Genomic DNA, 20,749 nt, shown 5'->3' on the forward strand with positions numbered 1-20,749 from the left:
CAAACTGGTCCCAACGTTTAGACTGAAAATTATGATCGTCCACAACTTAGATTGTCAGGATGGATACACAAAAGCTGAATCCCAAAGAACAGAAAAACTGCCTAACGTCGGAACATATCTCATGCTTACAGAGCGTGAAATCCCCACAACACCTGTGCACGTGTGAATTTACCATTAGAATATGACCGGCGGGTGGGGTGTGATATTAAAAAAAATATATCACTTTGCCAAACAAATTTGGTAACTTTTTGTCACTCTGCAATCATAAATTATTATGAGAACAAGAAATTAGGATATATTTGATGTCGAGACCATTTGACAGATGCACAATAACGTCATCCGTGTCTTCATCCTAGCAAACAATAATGGCGACTTCCATGGAGCTGAGATGCTGGGGGGGCGACTGGGGCTTGCCCTCTGTCCATACTGAATCTCTTATAGTACTGGTAAATGCTTTCAGCGAAAAGCTAAGCCATTTGCGTGACTAGCTTTTTGCGTCTTTGTTTTGCCATTGGTTGTAAATCATTTTAATATATTTTTCCAAGCCATATGGTCTGTGCATTGCCTTGCTCTCCTGCCTGTTCCTTGAGAATGTATCACAAAGCTAGAACGCTAGAGTAAGAACCATCTAACGCGTAGTGGCCGATATATTCAGTACAATCCAGTCTTTCTGCAAAGTTATGAGAGGTTTCTCTGGAAACGTTAACCATTGATGCCATGCTTTTTTGGTAATTATTTAACTTGTTAGCAGTGGCTGGCTAACTTGCCTATAGCTATGCTGATTATATTCCTATTGATGCCATCGATATTTCTTCAAGGTCAGAACGATCACGATTTCTTGCTGTTTACCCCGGTACGACTACTACTTTCTTCTTGGCATATTGTGCTTGTACTAGTAGTAGGCTTATACCCCGTAGGCTAGTCAACTGGATAGTTTCACTCCCAACAGACACTAATAACCTTAGCTGTCTATCGAGCGTAGAAGAGTGAAAGTGTAACTTTGCGGTACATGACCTGCTCTTGCACCCTAAAATTGTTTGAAATGAAAATTGTACCTGTTCTATAGACGGAAAAATGTGTCAATTGAAATCCTCGAATGGATGGAAAAATATAAGTAGGCTAGTAATAGCCTAGTTGTGGCAACAACAAATCAACTTTGCAGTAGGCTACATATTTCCCCTTGAAAGGTGACACCATTCCTGTGACGGGAACAGTAGTTGGCTTGGTAAATGCTAGATAATAGATAATATTTTTCTGTCTTTCTTTCAGGCATATGCCAAGTTTTCTGGCGCAAATATAACAGTCTCTCCAATCGACAGGACATGGAGAACTCTAACATGTAAGACTCAAGCTTTGAGGTTTAGAGTTGCATTAGATTCAAATGGGAATGTCCTGCTAATGCCTGTTTGGAGAAAAATGTACAATATATGTCCTCGCTCCCTGCAGCTCCAGTCCCGGAGTTGGTGTGTGAGGGCTCCACACTGACAGAGCCCTCTCAGATCCTGGCTTTCCTCAGGAAGCAGGTGGGCTCCCTTAGTCTCCCTTACCTAGCATCTGGATGGTCGTCCAGTAGTACCTAGCTAGCTAGTATCTTCATGGTAATGCAGTGGTAGCTAGCTTGCATCCGGAAGGTAACTGTTTGCTGTTGTCTTTCCCAGAGGTTTAATGCTGATTATGAACTGACAGCCAGACAGGGAGCTGACACCATGGCTTACACTGCTCTGCTGGAGGAGAAACTACGACCAGCTCTGGTGTGTGTGTGTGTGTGTGCGTGTGTGTGTGTGTGTGCGTGCATGCGTGCGTTGGTTTAGATATTATTGTGGGGACCAGAAGAAGACCAATTTCATTAGTGATTTTGAATGGTACTGAATTGTGAGTCCTCATAAGAAGAGTAAAGCAAATGTGAGTGTATGCACTCCGCTAAGAGAGTGTCTTGTATATGTTCTTATAGTTACACACGTTCTGGGTGGATGCAGAAAACTACTCTAACTTGACCCGGCCCTGGTTCGCCTCCCGCTCTCCCTTCCCCCTCAACTTCTTGGTTCCTGGTCGCCGTTCCAATGCAGCACTCTCCCGTATCCTGCTGACTAAGAGTGAATCTCCTCTATACAGTATCACTGAGGTGGAAGGCAAGGTAAACCATACATACATAAAAACACAATACACAGTACATGCACTCACACCACACTCAAACCACACATACACACACACACACACACACACACAACACCCTCATGTATTGCAGCTCATGCAGCTGTTGACAGGAGGATATACTATCTGCTATTCACTACTATATGGGCTTCGTCTCTCCTTGTCTTTGTCTCTCTCTCTGTTCAGATCTACAGTGAAGCTAAGGAATGTCTGAATCTTCTGTCTCACAGACTAGGGACAGCAAACTACTTCTTTGGCAACTCGTGAGTTCTGCTGCTCTCTGCCTGTTTGGATATTGGTGACAGTGACAAGGGATGCATGGTAATGTGCAGAGAGCACATTGGTTGAGTATTGGTTGAATCTAGAATGACTTTGATTGGTGTGTGCGTGTGTATCCAGGCCCTCCAGTCTGGACGCGTTTGTGTTTGGCTTCTTGGCTCCGCTCCACAAAGCCAGTCTTCCCAGCAGCCCACTGCAGAGTCATCTCCGACAGCTGACCAACCTCACCACCTTCTGTGACAACATCCTTGTCAACCACTTCAGCTCCAGTCGCCCAGGTAACACACACACACACACACACATGCACTTCCCCTCTTTCTACATGTCCTTTTCTCTTCTTGCTGTAGCCTGTGTCTGTGTGTGTTCCAGCCTCTCCCCAGCCCGTCCAGGAGACAATGGATGCCAACCTGCAGAAGCTAACCCAGCTGGTCAACAAGGAGTCCAACCTGATTGAGAAAGTCAGTATGCAGTCTTGTGTGTGTGTGTGTGTGTGTGTGTGTGTGTACTGATCAAAAGTTTGGTGTGTGCTACAGATGGATGATAACCTTCGCAGCAGCCCCCAGCACATACCATGCAGACCAGACGCCAAACGCAGACCAGACGCCAACGAAAAGAGCTCTACCCCGGCCTAACCCCTCCCTTCTGACCCCAAACCCGTTCTGGCCAACGACAAGTGCACAGGCCCATCAGACATGCTGTATCTGTTTCTGATACTAGAGGAGAAAACTAGACAGATAACATGTAAACCGGCTTGAACGGATTCTAATGACCTAAAGGGAAATGTTCAGCACGGTCAATTCCTATCATGAGACATTCTTCCATTTTCCACAATGGCAGCGATATCTTTTTAAGAAATATGGTTTGGTTTTTATTGGGATACGCAGAAGAGCATGTGGAAGCAGAGGGCCTTGTGCATGTTTAGTATGTTATTCATGAAGGTGCTCTGGGTTCTAGCCACCCAATGAGAAGGTTTGAGGGAGGAAACAGTAAATGAAGCAGTGATGTTTGAGTCCCCACTGCACCAAACCACCAGCTGGGGTGGTGTCTGGCTACTACATCCATCACATGTTAGGACTACAGTAATGTGGGACTATTCTGGGGGGGTCAATGTGACATTTGGCCAATCCCAAAGTATTCATATTCAGTTTATGTTGACACTGCAAGCCTTAGTGCTCAATTTATTGCTAATATCGGTTCCTTTGGCTTTTCACATAATTCAAAGAATTTGGATTCCATTGTTGACTGGTCACGGCCCTGAATAGACCTGCATGTGCAAATTAACACTAACAAAGATGTCACAAGCAGCATGCCGTCTAGCTTTTCGTTGGCATAGCTGGTAGTGGTCGCGCTTGGGGAGTCGGAGGTGGCGGGTTCAAACCCAGTTTCAGGCGAGCGTTGGCCACGTGTACATCTAATGGGGGTGCTGTTTTCCATGTTTGTATTCAAGTGACCCCTGCTAGCGCAGGACTGCAAAATATCTGACCTGTTTCAAATTTAGCACCACATAAGTTGCCCCAAAACAAAAAATCTGATATTGGCCACTTTTGCCTGCGGTGTGAACATAGGTCCATCAACTGGGTTTGTTAGGATATATTTCCACAGAGGGAGAATGTCATGTTGTGTGGATGTTCTGTAAATACTGTGTGAAACCTGAATCTGCAGTCCAGCTCACAGGGTTAGCACCCCTAGTCTGCTGGTACTTCTGTCGGTAACAACACCTGTTATGCTGTTACTGCTGTCACATAACTGTTAGAAGGGTCCATCTCCTTTACCCCTGCCTCTTTTCAACCAGTTCAAGCATTGTATATTCCTTTATGTAGCTGTGAGCTGCGGTCTGATGCATATCAGTCAAGGTGTTGGCTTCAACAGGGCTTTTAGTGGAGGGCATTAGAGGGTGTCTTCTCTGTGTGGATAAACCCAGGAGCGCTGCAGTCCTCATTCATGTTTTGTGTCCCACTAATCTCAGAGTAATATGTATGTATGTTTCCGAAAACAGGGACACAAAGGGACTCATTGTAGCAATGTACGTTTGTATGTATTTATTTTGTTGTTTTTGTGTCTTGCATCATTTATTGCACAGTGTTCTAGTTTTTTTTAAACATGTATTTTGTTTTTATAACTGATTTATTGTGCCTCTATGAAAAGTCAACTGGTATTTGTTCCTTTTTTGCATGCAGCAGAAACAGACAACACATCCAAGGTTCAAGGTTATCTTTGTCCCACTAGGGGAAACTAGTTTTGTAGCCAGGGTCCACCTAAGAACAAAATACAAAGGACATCAACACAATCCAATCACAGATTACAAGTATGTGCAAAGTACTTCCTGTACTTTTATCACCTTTTCCCCTGTTTGCCTTTAAGTTTGAGTAACTCATGTTGTGTTACTATAGAGAAACTACTGTTTTGGTCAGTGAATGTTGTCTATAGTTTCTGCTGCTGTGCCTTTGTGTTTCACAACACTGCTCCATTTATAGGTTGCTGACCATACTCTCCTCAGACAGGAGAACACGTTCCTTTATAAAGCACTACAGACACTCATAACTTTACTATGTGTTTATTTGTTTGAAGGGGCCATGTCTGAAAGGTACCAGTATAAGTTGTGCTTTGTACCTTAATGACTGCGAAATGTTTTTTGGTACATATGTATTGCTATGTCAACTTAACTCATATTTTCAAATAAATTAAATGTGTTGAAATACAGTGGTGTTCGTGTGCCTCAGGACACCACCACAGGTCTGCCCGGACTAGACAATATGGGTTTATTCAGTCCACCCTTTCGTACAAATACAAAAATTATCCTTTTCATTGAAACACAAACATGAAGCAGAAATGTTTACACGGTTATTTACACAAAACAGTACTTACAACAGGAAACTATTCTGAAGTGGTAAAGTAAATCTCTTTACTTACCAAGTCAAATAATGAAATGAAAATGAAACTATTTCAGAGACTCCAGCAGATTAAACACTAACTACAAACTGTGCCACTGGTATTGAGGACAGCCCTGTGTGTGTGATCTCACAGGCACAGCAGAAGCCCATCAGTGTGACTCATTCTTTCCATAGTCTTCCTGAGTCACATGATCCAACAACATCAGAATATATTTTAACAGAGTGGTTAAAAGTCAAACCTCTTGAAGTGCTCTGCTGGCTCACCAGGTAGAGCACGTATCAAACGGGCTGAGGCCTTTATGCAGTGGCTCCGGTGTGATTACTGTTTGGGCTATTCCTGCACGTCTTCCCCTCTCTCTCCCATATTTCCCATCTATTTTCTTCCCCCAAAAAACTGCAAAAAGTCTCAAAATATTTTTCTTTAAAGGTAAAACACTTGCATATCAATGTAGCCTCTAATCACTCTGCTTCTGAACTATATCAAGTGAGCTCTATTCTCCTACCCTCCGCCAAAACAATTCAAAGAAAAATTCTTTGACCATTTGGCAATGTATGTTTTCCAGACTTTTCATTCCAATGAAACATACTAACCCTGTATTTACAAATTTGACATTCAAATAATCTGAGGCCTGGTATCTATATCTGTTATAAAGGTACTTTTTAGGTACAGTTTCTGAGAGGATCTGCAAGACCGCCATCTCCACTCCTAATACTTCCCTCATCCATGTCCTGTGAGTTCCCAAGATCCAGGTGGAACATGTCCACCAGTATGAAGGCACGTGGCTGCCCCTAGAGGGCTATGTGAGGGTGGGCTAGCTGTGCTTGGTAAACACAGGCACCTCCAGCACCATGCTGAGGCCCAGGCTGCCCGGTTGCTCAATGCCCAGCACGGGGTGGCATGGCAGGCTGAAGGGATGGGTGAGGGTTCCCAGGAGCTGGCCAGTCTGGGCGTTGTAGAAGGACAGGCGTTGGTGCTGATAGTCCAAGAGAGTGCCCACACACTCGGGCACCTCCACCACAAACACATCAGCCTGGACACTGGCGTGGAGCAGCTCAAACCTACAACTGTGAGGGAGGGTTATAAAATAAATGATGAATGAATAAGAAGTAGATAAGAGTGTGTGTGTGTATTTCAGTGTGTGTGTGTGTACCTTGAGGGTGTAGGGATGCAATGCAAACACCAGGAGGTGTTGTTTTCCCCCAATGGACTGTCTCTATTGGTTCCTCCATATGCCACTCCGATCCGGTAGGCAGGACTTCCCGTTACGGCTGTCTCCCAGTAGTAATGACCCCTGGCTGGTAACATCTCCCCCAGGACGGACGGGCATCTGCACACACCATTTGGATGAATAGATTAGTAAGTAATTCCACTACAGTTTTTCTCAGTTTCTTTGGTGCATATCTCAGATCAAAATAAAAATTCTCAAAACTGTGTGTTCAACCTCCACGTCATCTAGTCACTTGTGCAAAAAAAGAATATTCTTGTGAACATATCCCAATGCTTTGGTCCATTCATGTAAATTATTATGTATAATTGTCTGCTGATTCTGACATTATCAATTGCTTATGTCATGTTGATCAAAATGTATTACTGGTTCTCTGTTGAATGGTCTTACCCCCCAAAACATCTAGGCATGAGTTCATTGGATGAGTCATTACATGTAAAGAGATTGAACCAATTGTCATAATTGTAGTTCCTCATACAGTGCTGCATCAGTTCTGCTTCCTATGTTTACAATAAAAAAGGGCTATGTCCTTTGTGCTATGAAGTGCTGTAAAACAGTCTTGTCTTTTCCCCTTGTCAACAAATTACAGTACAAACAGTAAATGTGAATCCGGTCCAAACTCTTGCAATCCGTCTCACAGAGTAAGTAATCCATTGTGTGCTGCTGTTTGTATGAATTGTTTAGATGCACTTGTTTATACTGTTTTGCAAAAGTTAAGGGTGGCTCCATTTTATATAGGATATTCTACTTTACATTTAAATTGTATTTGTATTTGAATGAAACTTGGACATCTACAAACATGTACTGAACAGAGTGCTGGCTGTGTAGTGGCTGTGTGTGGCTGTGGCACTGTGCCCAGACAACCTCCCTACTCACATGTGTGTATCTGAGTGTCTGTAGACCAGAGTGTTCTGGTCCTCTGACAGATCTACGCCTGGCTGGGCTGATCCCTGCAGCAGCCTGAACCTGGTACCTGGACATAGGAAGGAGGAGGAAGAGGAGGGATGAAGAAGAAGGAGAGTTGAAGAGAGTGCATGCGGGAGGTTGTGGTTGGGGTTGGTATGTGCGCGTCTGTGTTTGCATTTTGTATGTTGATGTGGAAATGACATCACACTGTTGAAATGATGAAGATAGGTTATGATTGTGGGTTTATCTGATTTAACATGAAATTCTCAATCACCCCTTTTAGTATATTCTATATTACTGGAAACCATATGAAAGCTGTTGACTGATTGTTATTACCACTACCACTAAACCATAGATAAGTGAGCCTAACGGAGCCTAAGTGAGAGATCTGGGCATCAAGAGCTGAGGAGTGTGAGAGAAGACTAGTTGTAGAAAAGCAGTTTTCCTTTGCAGGACTCTAGAGGCCCTAACTATAACTCATATGGCCGTGGTGCATGTCTATGGTCAGTATTAGCCCTGAGTAGGGGGAGTTCCTTTGTGCAAACCCACAGAACAAGGGACCGATTGGGTGAGGATGCGTAGAATCTGTGACCATCTGTAAAGTACCAATAGCAAAATAACACAATATAATAGGGAGAAAATATATAAGTGAAATGTCCGGAGAAAACAGACCAGTCTGATCCCGGGACCACACTCGTTTGTTGGATTTCAATAAAGTCCAATAAAACACTTTGCATCAAACTTTGCAGAGTTCCAGTGCCGTATTTGGACTCACTGTGAGCAGCACTCCTCACAGACATCCCACAACATGACAAATCAAGAAACAGCACAGCTGCACCTAGTTCCACCATCAGCCTCATTGCCTACAAAAGCTGAGTCGAGGCAGCTCTGGGCGGGGGGAGAGAATGCGACCAGTAATGTAATTGGGTGAGAGATGGATTCTGGCATGCAATAGGCTGCCAAAATTAAGCATTTCTAAATTGGGTCATCTGTAAAGGAATAATAAACCCAACTGTGAGAAGCTTCCAGAGGTGAGGAACAACAAAGAGGAACCAAAGCCAACAGAGTTTGGTTTCCTTGAGTTTTCCTTTGTTCTGCCTTTTTTCATGAAATGCTCTGCCGTGCTAAATTTGCTTTCTCACACCCAACTCCCCTGGTTTTCCTATACTGGTCAGTCTCAGATTGTCAGTGTGTGTGTGTGTGCATGCGTGCGAGCATGTGTGCGTGTGCATGTGGACTGTGCATGTCTGCGTGTGTCTCACCCCTTGTGGATATAAGTGCAGCCTCACTCTGCTCACTGGCCCCAGCCTCATTCACAGCCTTGATGTAGAACAGGTAGTTCTCATCAGGCTGCAGCTGCACCTGCTGCTCCTGACTCCTGATACCTGAGATAGACCTGCACGCACACACACACACACACACACACACACACACACACACACACACACACACACACACAACTTAGTGGGGTGTGTGAAAGAAATTGTATTTATGTTAATCACGATCAGTAGAAAAGCTATTACCTTATCATCTGTTGATATATTCTGTCTCATTATCCATTCATATATATGTGTTCCTACTGTAAACTACTGTGTTTTTTCATCTTCTTGCCACAGAGAGACTTTACAAGTAACGTTGTGTCTGAACTGGGGATTTGATGTTGAGGTGTTTGTTAAACACTGCAGATTGCTAATACTTGTAAAACCCAGAACTCAAGTCACTCTGTTAATGAAGAGAATGACCCAGAACTCAACTGAACTTAGTTACTCTGTTAATGAAGAGAAGGACATACCACTTTCTTCATCAGGGGTCAAAGGGGAGTGTGTTCAAGGAAGAGAAGGGAGAGAAAATAAATGTCTGTGCGCGTCCCACCTGAGTCCTTCTCCTTCCAGGGCATACTGGCGACAGTACTCCAGAGTGTACGTTGGTGTGTGCATCTGGTTGGCTGGGCTCCATCGCAGGACGGCAGAGTTCCAGAGCACTGTGCAGCGCTCCGTATCGATCACTGGCACAGGAGGGGCTGGGAGGACAACCACAGCAACCACAACATAACCACAGCAAAACAACCACGGCAACAGAACCAGAATTCTACAGCTCGACAACAGATACATTTCCAGAACGTTCTAAAACCACGCCAAACCAGCATGGGAAACGTAGAGTTGCGAAAGCCTGAGAGGATTCTCTATGTATGGGGGTGGGACTCACCAGTCCTAAAGGTCAGCCTCCTGCTGGGAAGGGAGCAGCCGGTGTAGTTCACGGCCATCACCCACACCTTGTAGCCCTTCTCAGGGTCCAGGTCCTCCAGAACACAGTAGCTCTCCTTCACTGTCACGCGATACTCCTCAGACACCACTGGATAACACAGGCTAGGTCTGAGTGGTTTGTGATTGTGATTGTGTGTGTGTGTGCGTGGATGTGCTGTGTGTGTGCGTGGATGTGGTGTGTGAGGTGTATATGTGTGTGTGTGTACCTCCTTGTGGGTCTTCCATGCAGTAGACCTGGAAGCAATCGATTATGTCTCCAGGGTTCACCCTCCAATAAACGGTCACGCTGGTGCTGCTGGCTGAGCCGGGCTCCTGGGACTGCAGAAAGGGCTGCTGGGGGACTGAGGCACACACACTGTTGCTGTTGGAATAGAGACTCAATCCGGCCTCGTGAAAAGGGATGCATCTGCAAGCTTTGTCTCAACACTAAAAGTACGTCAGGAGAGCACCTGCAGTGTATTGGTGTTTGTGTGTTTGGGTGTTCCACAGACCTGGGATTCCCTTGCGGTATGTGTGTGTGTTGGCCGCATTTCCCTTAGCGTAGTCTTCAAACACCAGCAGTCCCCGAGGCCCTAACTCCAGCGACATGGCTGACTGCAGCACTGATGACAGTCTGAGGAGAACATGCAGAACATGAAGGAGAACATTAAGGAGAACATGGAGGGGAACATGGGGGGAACACACTTACCTTGTATTAATATCTGAGATTGACTGTAGGGGAAAAAAAGAAGAATGGTTGGTTATTGACAAACTGTAATACTCTCACAAACCATGAAACTTTGTAAAAAAAAAAAATTGTGAGGACAATATTTCTTTTTGAACTACTCTGTACCAAGACCAAAACTAAACAAAAATGTTAACACCACCATTCTGTCTCTCCCCAACCCCTTCCCCCTTCCTATCCCCCTCTTCTTACCCCCAGGGGGTCAGATGGATGAGCAGTTAGGGAATCTGGCTTTTAATCAGAAGGTTGCTGGTTCGATTCCCGGCCGTGTCAAATGACGTTGTGTCCTTGGGCAAGGCACTTCACCCTACTTGCCTCGGGGGTAATGTCCCTGTACTTACTGTAAGTCGCTCTGGATAAGAGCATCTGCTAAATGACTAAATGTAAATGTATCCTCTTACTTCCTATCCCCCTCCCTCCCCCAAATCCCCCTCTCACCCCGTCCTCCTATCCCATCCTACCCCGACCCTCCTGCCACACACACGCACACACACACCTGTGCGTCAGTGTCCACCTCCCGGGCAGTGGTCTCCAGCGTGGCCCTGGCTGTATCGATGCTCTCCTGGAAAGAGACGATCTGATCATACAGCTGCTCCAGCTTGCTCTTCTTCTCCTCCTCCATGCCTAGAGACATGCTGGTGTATTGCTCCATCACCCCTGCCAACATCGTCTCATTCTGCTCCTGCATAGCCCCCTCCCTGGTTCGGAACTGCTCCTGCGAGTGGTTGAGCACAGGACATTTTATGTTTAGATACAGTTTACAACAATGTTTTGGAGATACAACGATGTTTTGGAGATGAAAACATGTGTTTCCAGGGGCCTCATGTATAAAAGATTGCACAGCTTACATACCAGATGGCGTACGGCCAAAACTTGAAAAGTACCTACGCACAGAAATATTCACATGTATAAAACCGGTCGTACGCCAGGTCCTGTGCACCTTCCCTTTATAAATCACAATCAACATGAGATTGACCGCACGTGAACGAGCCACTGACCCCGCCTTGCCTCCTCCCATAAATGAATATGCAGATATCCTATAAATGCGCCCCTGAGGTCATTTCTTTGTCTGAATTCAAATGGATAAACACGCAAAAAGGAAACATTTCACAGACTGTGAGATCGAGGTTCTAACAACAGAGGTGGAGGCGAGGAAATGTGTCCTGTTTGGTGGCCTGTCTGTCATCAGGTATTAGTAACAAAAGAAAGTTGGCGGAGTGGAAAACTGTCACTAGGGCCGCAAATGCTGTGGGTTCGGAGAACCGGACCATGGCAAAAATTAAACAATTGGTCATGGATGAGCCAGAGTCAGGCTCACAGAGACCATTGTATTTTCCCATGCCAATCTTATAGTTGCACAGCACAGTGAGTATATATTTCATCTGTGGTAAATAATCCGTGCTGCGTGCAATATTAACCATATACAGAGGGTGACATGCATTTCCTTAGTGATTTTGTCGTTAATTTGACACCTTCAAGTAATTAAGTGGTGGCGGATTAAACAGTTAATAGCATTTCCAGTTTGGGTTTTGGCATTTTGATGTGAATCATCCACATCAAGGATCTAACTTTTATTAGCGGAAGTAATTATGTTTTTTGAATAGTCAACGTCATATATGACAGTAACTGTAGTGGAAACTTTATTTTGTAATGTTTGTTGAGTTTCGGCACTTTTCAGTTAAAATTCTCCACGTTACAGACCCAGACAAGACTTTGTGGATTCTCACGTCAAGTTAATTTTTATACATCATACCGTGTGCGTGAAAACCAGCGTACGCAAGCTTTTCGTGCGTACACAACGTTTATACATGAGGCCCCAGATGTTTGTGTATCCTCCGGTATCATGTGTGTCTAGGTGTTCTGTACCTCTATAGTGTTGTAGGACAGTTCCAGCTCAGACACCAAGTCCTCAATGTTCTCTGATCTCTCCTGCAACTCCGAGATCCTGCAGTTCAGCTTATCCTAACAAACAGACACACACATGTACACACGTTATTGGCGGACAGACAGACATACATAGACCACACGAACACACACACACCTTTTTATTTCCACAGACATACAAACACACACACACTACCAGTCCTCACCCTCTCATCGTTGTAGGCCTGGTCCACAGAGGTGACCTTGTGGTCCTGGTGCCCTCCAGATACATGTCCCTCTTCTGTCAGCAGACAGCCACAAGCCAGGCAAAACCAATCCATCCCCTCAAGGTCAGCAGCTGCTCTAGCCTGGCTCTCCTCCACCTCATCAAACATCTCATAGTCTGCCTCAATGAGGTCCTCATCTGGGGTTAGACCCAGCACTCCCTCCTTCCACTCCTCCGACTCTTCCTTCCTCCTCTCCAGGCTGGAGTCAGGGAGCAAGCACTCCTGCTCTCTGGCCTCCTGTTGGGAAATGATCTCATATTCCAACTCCTCCAGGAGATCCGCCTCTTGGTGGAGCTCCATCACTGGGATTGCAGCCTCCTGGTGCACCTCTGTCACTGGGCTCACAGCCTCCTGGTGCACCTCCGTCACTGGGCTGACAGCCTCCTGGTGCACCTCTGCCACTGGGCTGACAGGCTCCTGGTGTAGCTTTGTCTCTGCACTCACAGCCTCAATGTGCTGCCCTGACAGCTCCTCTTGTGGGGTGAAGCTCATGGGAGGGGAGAAAAAGCCTCCATTTGTTTCAAAATCTCCCTCAATTGTTTGTTTTGTCTCCTGACCCTCCCCTTCCACCAGCGGGGTTGGTGGGGTCGGCCATCTTTCTGGGGTATTTAGAGGGGCAGAAGGTTGATCTTCCCGCTCTGAAACTATTTCTGGGTCACAGTCTTCCACCCTTACCTGGGTTTGTTCCTGCAATGGCACTGGAGCAACAAAGGGTACTTCTGCTGTTGTCATAGCCTCAGACTCCATGGAAGCTACTGCCTCTCTCCCCTTCACCTCCATTGTCTCCTTCACCCCCTTTGTCCCCTTCACCTCCATTGTCTCCGTCATCTCTACTGTCCCCTTCACCTCCACTGTCCCCTTCACCTCCACTGTCTCCTTCACCTCTGGTGTCTCCATAATCTCCTCTGCATCCTTAATCTCTTTTGCTAATGTTTCAGCTCTATCTTCTTCTGCTCCTGCTGTTAGAGGGTCCTGTAAGTCCAGAGTGTCCTCTCTTTTCCCAAGACTCTGAACTGACTGGTCTCCCAATGTTCCTCCTTCATCCTCGCCAGCCTCTCGTGTAATCTCTTCATCTGGAGAGTCAGTATGGAGGAGAGGGAGGCCTATGGTCTCAAGTTCAACCATTACTTCTCCTCTGACTTCCATCTCCTGGATCTCAGCTGCAGCAGACTGGGAGTGTACAGTCTCTGTGAGAGTCTCCTGTATCTTCTCCCCAATCTCTATCTTCTTCTCCATCTTCCCCTCAATCTCTATCATCTCCTCTGTCTCCTCTGTGTTCCCCTCAATCTCCATTTTCCCCTCAATCTCTGTCTTATTCTCTACCTTCCCCTCAATATCAGTCTCCTTAACTATCTGCTTCTGTGCCTCAGCTAACAGCTCTGTGTGAACAGGTCCTGTGCTGTTGACCAACACCTCGCCAGCTGGTTGTGGGGCTGCTTCAACTCTATCCTCTGTTCCCTCCATCACCTTATCCACTCCTCCCTCGGGTTCACTTGCTGTAGCCGTCATCTTTGATTGAGCACAAACAACCACTTCCTCTCCTACAGCCTCAGAAATAGCTTTAATAGCTTCCTCTCTCCCTGCAATAACCCCTGCTTCTGGTTCTACCCCTGCTTCTGATCCTACCCTTGATTCTGGTTCTACCACTGCTTCTGGTTCTACCCTTGGTTCTGGTTCTACCACTGCTTCTGATCCGAACCTTTCTGGTTCTGGTTTTGATTCTGGTTCTAGCACTGCTTCCAATGCTACTGTTTGTTCTGGTTCTACCACTGCTTCTGATCCTACCCTTGGTTCTGGTTCTACCACTGCTTCTGATGATAGGCTTGATTCTAGTTCTACTCCTGCTTCTGATGTTACCCTTAGTTCTGGTTCTACCACTGCTTTTGGTTGAACCATTGCTTCTGTTTCTACCGATGGAACTTGTTCTACCTGTGGTTCTGGTTGCATCTCAGGATCAGTTTTTGATTCAGTCTCAGGAATTATTGCTGTGTTCCCCTCAATCTCCATTTTCCCTTCAATCTCTGTCTTATTCTCTACTTTTCCCTCAATATCAGTCTCCTTAATGATCTGCTTCTGTGCCTCAGCTAACAGCTCTGTGTGAACAGGTCCTGTGCTGTTGACCAACACCTCGCCAGCTGGTTGTGGGGCTGCTTCAACTCTATCCTCTGTTCCCTCCATCACCTTATCCACTCCTCCCTCGGGTTCACTTGCTGCAGCTGTTATCTTTGATGGAGCACAAACAACCACTTCCTCTCCTACAGCCTCAGAAATAGCTTTAACAGCTTCCTCTCTCTCTGCAAGAACCTCTGCTTCTGGTTCTACCCCTGCTTCTGATCCTACCATTGGTTCTGGTTCTACCACTGCTTCTGTTTCTACCCTTGGTTCTGGTTCTACCACTGCTTCTGATCCTACCCTTTCTGGTTCTGGTTTTGATTCTGGTTCTAGCACTGCTTCCGATGCTACTCTTTGTTCTGGTTCTACCACTGCTTCTGATCCTATTCTTGGTTCTGGTTCTATCACTGCTTTTGGTTGAACCATTGCTTCTGTTTCTTCCAATGGAACTTGTTCTACCTGTGGTTCTGGTTGCATCTCAGGATCAGGGATTATTGCTGCCATGACCTGAGTAGTTGGGTCAGATTGAACAAGTCCTGCCTTGCTGTTTTCAGCCAATGGTGTAACATCGGCTACTTTCTTTGCATCTACGTTTGTTACTGTATCAGTTTCGACATCTGGAGAAACCCTCTTAGCTCCCTGCTCTCCTAGTGCTGTCACAGTCCCATCTTTGATATCCTCCTGCTCTACTTGACCAGGTTTCAGGACTCCAGACAGACTTTCCAGTTCCACAAAAGGTTCGAGAAAACTGGCCATTTCAGCTACAGACAGATTCTCAGGAACATCAGCTGAACTCTTTTCTTCAGCAATAACTGTGACTTCCTCTTTCTCTTTTGTCACTTCCTGTTTAGGAATTGGGATCTCACTTTTTGAGGAGCCCAAACCTGAGACAACTGCCTCCTCTTGACTAACATTCTCAGTCCCCACCAACTGTGCTGTTTCTACCTGAGAACTACCTTCACCTATCACCTCAACAAGCTCCTGTGCAGGGACTGGTATCTCCTTCTCAAACTCACCATCTTCTCTGTCAAGGATGGTGTCCAATGAGATAATATTGGTCTTGTATTTTTCTAGCTCTGGCTGTTCTTTCGTGTCTTCTACCAGCTTTTCTTCCTTTGCTTCTTTTTTCTCCTCCGTAGCTGGTTTAGTCTTTTCCTCCTTCCCCTGTTGCTCTGCTGGAAGTGCTGTGATTGGACAAGTCTCCTCCTTTTCTACAATCCTTTCTTCTGTTTCTATATCCTCCGCCGTCAGAAGATGCCTACTGCTCTCAGAATGTTCCTCCTCCTCTTCCTCCACCATTCGCGTCAGGCATCCTGTCATCTCAAACTTGCTCTGCGGCCACAACCTTGCGCCCTCCCCATTGTCCTCTTCCTCCTCTGATTGACTCTCCAGTGCAGGGGTCTCGTCCTTAAGGGTGAATTTCTCCAGATATCCGTCTGCCTCCTCAGAGTCTGACAGACGTCTCTGGAACACCTTCTCTGAGGCCAAGTTCTCCCCCTCAGACCCCTCCTCGTCGCTCCTCCTGCGCTCCCCCATGGAGTCCTCATACAGGTCGGAGTAGAGGAAGGACATGGCCGTGGGTTCCTCCAGCAGGATTGGGTCTATTATCTTGGGAGGCCCCGGGGAGAGGAAAATTGGGGTCAAGATGGTCTCCTGGCTACCAAACAAGACAGACCCATTCTCCTTTAGAGATCTGATGCTTTCTCTCCTCCCTCTCCTCCCCCCCTCCTCTTCATCCTCCTCTTCCTCGACCCTCTTGGACTCCTTGTTCCCATAGAATACCTCGTCCAAGTGCTCACTGGCAATCTCTACCTCGGTGACAAACACGAAGGTGTCCTCCGAGGCGTTGAGGCTGCTGCTGGCTGGCTCCTTCCCAGGCTTAGGCTCCTCTGGCTGGGGCACTTGTGTCGGCCCGGCGCCCACCTCCTCCTCTAAGCCTGGGGCATGTTCCCCTGGTGCCACCACATCAAGAAAGGTGAAGTTCTCAAAGTAATCCATGTCGCTGGTGCCATCCTTCCTGGATCGCATATCCCTGGTGTGCTCCTCTGCTGACTCCTGTTCAGAGGACTGTGGAATGATTAGAATTAATCATCCTGAACACAATTTACTCAGGAAATGCTATATGGGGATATTACAATGGATTTAAGATTCGATACAACTTTCACCTCTGAATTCCTGCCCTGGTGCAGCAACCCACAGGAATATCAAATCAAACCCAGAAATTAGCCACAATGAAACCGCAGACTTGGAAAACCACAGGGAGAAGAGTGAGCAAGGAGGACCTGGGTCAGTACCTTGTTTTGTTTTCCTCCATCCTCCTCCTGAACCTCTGCCTTCTGTTCCTGGGGAGGTAGTGGCCGTCTGGACCGGATTCTGGGCGTCTGTTCCAGGTATGACAGGTTGTCCTGAAGCTCCATGCTCTCTTCTTCGTCCAGTGTGGGCAGCTTGGATGGTACCTTGATGTTGAGGATCTCGTAGCCCTCTGAGATCAGTCTGAACAGCTGCTGGTCTTTATCCTTCCGTACATCCAGCTCCACAGGGTCTGCGCCCTCCGGCTGCACGTTCGGCACCGATATCTCTGCCATCTCAGGCCGTTCTGCACCCAGCGCAGAGCTGGACCGAGAATTAACGGGCCTCCTGAGACGCTCCTTCAGGCGGCTGTGGGTGCCCCTGGACCGCGTTCTGCGGCGAACAATCTTCTCCTCGTCAAACACGATCGTGATCATGCCTTGGGCGCCCCCACCGCTCCCCACACCAGTCCCCTCCAGGCTGCACGCCTCAAATCAAACACAATGGTATTTATAATCTGTTTACAATGAGAATTCTTTAATATACTTCACAAAGACGATAACCAAAATGCGGTTAATTCTAACTACTTACAGGGACAAAGTTTTGAAAAATGCAACATAACAACACCAACATTAATAACTCTTCCCCTAACAACAAAAATACAATAGTTAAACAAAATGTTGGAACTTATGATCAACAATACAAAACTAACAGCCAGGTGCATTGAGGGATACCTCTGAGGGGGAGCTGGCCTCGGAGGCCCATGGTGTGGAGCAACGGCTGGAGGCCGTCTCCCAGACAATGCCACTGTCCTCACTCTGTACCGTTACCATGGAGAAGGAGGGGTCCACCAGCAGACACTGCATCTGGGGCTTAACTGTTGGGTCCTGCACCACCTCCCTCAGACTAAAGGTGAGGCACACAGAGAATACAGTGAATGAACTCATTCCAAATACTGAAAGTTAATACTGGAGGATGGGAGGGAGGAGAACCGGTGAGAGGAGGAAACTTTAATTTTTGGTTTTATTGTGGGGTCTTGCACTGCATGCCTCAGACTGAGAGAGGGGGGGGGGGTTAAGGGAAGATGATAGAGAAAAAGGGATAAAGATACAGATAATTAATTTGTCACAAACTAATGACCATGCAAATGGTCCCAAGGTTTCTTCAATTTTTTTCTCCTGTTGAGAGCTTTTTGGGAGTTTTTCCTTGTCTTCCTTGAGGGTTTAGGTTGGTTGAGGGGCAGTTCTATGGGCATATGTGAAGCCCTCTGTGACATGCTTGCGTGTAAAAAGGGCTATACAAATAAATTTGATTTTATTTGATTTTATTTGATGCAAATTGATGGTCATCTGATGTTAAAATGGGAAAATGCAATGCCTGCACTTATGATACTGTGAAAGTGCTAACTGGATGTGAATACGGCGTGTTTCCTCAACACGAAGAAACAGCTTCGAAAGTTGGAGACAGGTGACATCCATGTGTCACACATGTAATAGAATATTAGAGAAGGCTGGAGTCAACAGATACCTAGCCCATGTATGAAGTCTCATGGCCACCTGTGTCTCTACATACTTAGAACACAGCACTCAGCAGGCTACATGAGGAGGATGAAGGTCTGGGTACACAGGTAGATCTACAGACATGTCAGAACCTTTCTTAGCTCTGCAAGACGGCATTTGTAAAACCTAGAACCTTTTGTTTTTAAGGGTGTATATACATATATATGCGAGCAAGAGAGAGAGACAGATAGAGAGAGGAGCACCTGTTGTGGAGTTCTTCCACCTCGTCTTCATCGTCCAGGGCTATGGCCTCTGGTGACTCACACTGAAGCTCTTGTAACTCCGTCACATCAGACTCCACACTATCGCATTCCTCCATTTTGGTTTGTCCTTTGTGGCCTTGTTTTGTTGTTGTAGTGGTTGTTCTGTCGTTTTTTATTACAAGTCTTGTGGTTGTTTTCTGGACACTTAGAACTGTAGAGCTGGTCTGCCTGTTTGTGTCATTCCTATCTGGGAGCTGTTACTCTGACTCAGCGAGCACCAGGAATAAACTAAACAGGAGAGAGAGAGAAGTAGAGAGAGAGAGAGAGATGGGGGGGTGTAAGTGGTTTAGAGAGTGGGGGAGGTATGACAGTAAAGAATATAGCAGTCAGATGAGTCAGAGAGTGAGAAAGAGGATCAATGGAGGTAAAGAATCTTAGAAGTAACAGATGGGTTGAGAGAGAACAGTCCTTACAGTCCCACGAGGCTCAGGGAAAACACCCAGTAGATCAACATCTACACCCTAAAAGCCGTGGTTAGTAGGTGTGTGTATCAAGTGGCTGGGCTCCCACTCTCACTGTCTCAGTGGCTTGGCGTGTGGCTGTGGACCTTTAACACAGGAATCTGCCAGGCTGGGATAAATATAGGCCATGATCTGACACCAAACCCCAATGCAGATGGTCACAGTACACACACAGAAAACCCTCTTCTTATGCTAACAGTATGCAGGAGTCATAAACCTTGTGTAATTGGGCATCAAAATCAAAGCAAATGTACAAGAGAGGTCTGAAAAGACAGACAGACAGACACACACACAAACAGGCCTGTGTTCTGGTCTGTGATCTGTGGGATACCACAATATCCTCTATAGGTAGAGATATAAACAAATAAAATACAAATGTTTTTTGTGGCTAGTTCTGATTTGTTTGGACACTAACTCAACCAATGCATAAACCTTTTTGTGATGTATTATGTTTAAAATGAAGACCAAAGCCACGTTTCCACCGTAAGTTCCATGTACTTTTGATATACTTTTCAAGGAACTAGGAGCTCCCGAGCCATGTTTCCACCACAGGAACTTTCCCCCTGGGGATTGAGCAAATTAGTGTGCACCGTGTATAACAATGTTATTAAATTTGAAAATATAATATATATTTCAGTGTGAAAACATTTTCATCTTGCATAAAATGCCAGAGATTTTTGTATTCTATAATGTTTTCACATGCATTGGTACGCATATACAGTACTGTGCAAAAGTCACAAGATTCTTTTTAAACAAATGTTATCTGACATATTAATTATTTGATTTATGTACTGATGCTACATTATAAAAGTGCAAGGTTGAGAAAATGTTAGATTTTTATTTTCATTTCAAAATGTCTTAAAACCAGTTTTGCTTTACTTATTTTTTTTTACAATTTATTATTATTTGTGCCTAAGACTTTCTCACAGCACTGTAGTTCACGGTCATTTAAAAATGCTTACAGATCATGAAAGTGCAGATTGTAAGCTTTCAAATTACAAAAATATTTGGAGATAAGCTTATTTGAATATACCTCTTAAATCAGCTTTAAAGGTTTTGACTTCTAAGGGCAAGTAATGGATGGAAACAATAGGTGGTTAAAGGTAGGGTTGGTAATGTTGAAACGCACCTTTTGTCATATTTGCTAATATAAACTGATAATAAACCTATACTGATAGCAACCAATAAAGCTAAAGGTTTAGCAGTAAAATCTAATAAATCTGATATCTGTGGAAGTTGCAGAAATGTATCAAACACGACCTTTACTTGTTCAATCTCCACATCACAGATCTATGATGAGCCCAGAGCGCGGCAAGACTGGATGACTCGAAAGTTCAACATGGCGCCCACAGTATCTCGGTTTTTCGAGCCTCAATGCGCCACTGAGCACATTCCACAAACCGGACGCCATCTTTAAACAGTTTTAATGATAGGTCTATAGTACTACCCTCAGAGTAGCTTTATTTGATTCCTG

At 45.6% G+C, this 20,749-nt stretch overlaps 2 protein-coding genes across 3 annotated transcripts; one reads left to right on the forward strand and one right to left on the reverse strand.

Annotated features, from left to right (window-relative positions):
* The first annotated feature begins 362 nt into the window (after positions 1–362).
* Positions 363–4,828, forward strand: mtx3 (metaxin 3). 2 transcript variants are annotated; one of them, XM_067227740.1, is made up of 9 exons: positions 363–446; positions 1,270–1,339; positions 1,447–1,523; positions 1,659–1,751; positions 1,952–2,134; positions 2,338–2,414; positions 2,551–2,708; positions 2,800–2,888; positions 2,964–4,828. In XM_067227740.1, exons 1-9 carry the CDS (start codon positions 366–368, stop codon positions 3,060–3,062), a joined length of 927 nt encoding a protein of 308 aa, XP_067083841.1. In that variant the 5' UTR covers positions 363–365; the 3' UTR covers positions 3,063–4,828. The 2 variants fall into 2 exon arrangements, with proteins under 2 accessions (XP_067083841.1, XP_067083840.1); XM_067227739.1 differs by having other exon boundaries at positions 366–446; positions 2,778–2,888.
* Positions 4,829–4,968: 140 nt separating this feature from the next.
* cmya5 (cardiomyopathy associated 5) lies at positions 4,969–18,987 on the reverse strand. The gene is made up of 15 exons (XM_067227743.1): positions 18,755–18,987; positions 17,727–17,898; positions 16,998–17,480; positions 12,532–16,770; positions 12,308–12,403; positions 10,938–11,156; positions 10,406–10,428; positions 10,209–10,330; positions 9,924–10,058; positions 9,659–9,805; positions 9,326–9,473; positions 8,716–8,849; positions 7,424–7,520; positions 6,473–6,649; positions 4,969–6,386 (listed from the first exon to the last, which is right to left on the reverse strand). Exons 1-15 carry the CDS (start codon positions 18,868–18,870, stop codon positions 6,134–6,136), a joined length of 6,561 nt encoding a protein of 2,186 aa, XP_067083844.1. The 5' UTR covers positions 18,871–18,987; the 3' UTR covers positions 4,969–6,133.
* Positions 18,988–20,749: the final 1,762 nt, after the last annotated feature.

This window comes from Osmerus mordax, chromosome 24, assembly GCF_038355195.1.
Source record: "Osmerus mordax isolate fOsmMor3 chromosome 24, fOsmMor3.pri, whole genome shotgun sequence".
Lineage (NCBI taxonomy): Eukaryota > Metazoa > Chordata > Actinopteri > Osmeriformes > Osmeridae > Osmerus > Osmerus mordax.

Excerpts from the sequence above, each read along its gene's own strand:
- mtx3 (XM_067227740.1), top strand. The coding sequence starts at position 366 with ATGGCGACTTCCATGGAGCTGAGATGCTGGGGGGGCGACTGGGGCTTG. Across the intron at positions 1,340-1,446 it reads GACATGGAGAACTCTAACAT|CTCCAGTCCCGGAGTTGGTG; the intron begins GTAAGACTCAAG and ends CGCTCCCTGCAG. Across the intron at positions 1,752-1,951 it reads AGAAACTACGACCAGCTCTG|TTACACACGTTCTGGGTGGA; the intron begins GTGTGTGTGTGT and ends ATGTTCTTATAG.
- cmya5 (XM_067227743.1), bottom strand. The coding sequence starts at position 18,870 with ATGGAGGAATGCGATAGTGTGGAGTCTGATGTGACGGAGTTACAAGAG. Across the intron at positions 11,157-12,307 it reads TGTCCTACAACACTATAGAG|GAGCAGTTCCGAACCAGGGA; the intron begins GTACAGAACACC and ends AACCACTCGCAG. Across the intron at positions 7,521-8,715 it reads TGCACTTATATCCACAAGGG|GTACCAGGTTCAGGCTGCTG; the intron begins GTGAGACACACG and ends TCCTATGTCCAG.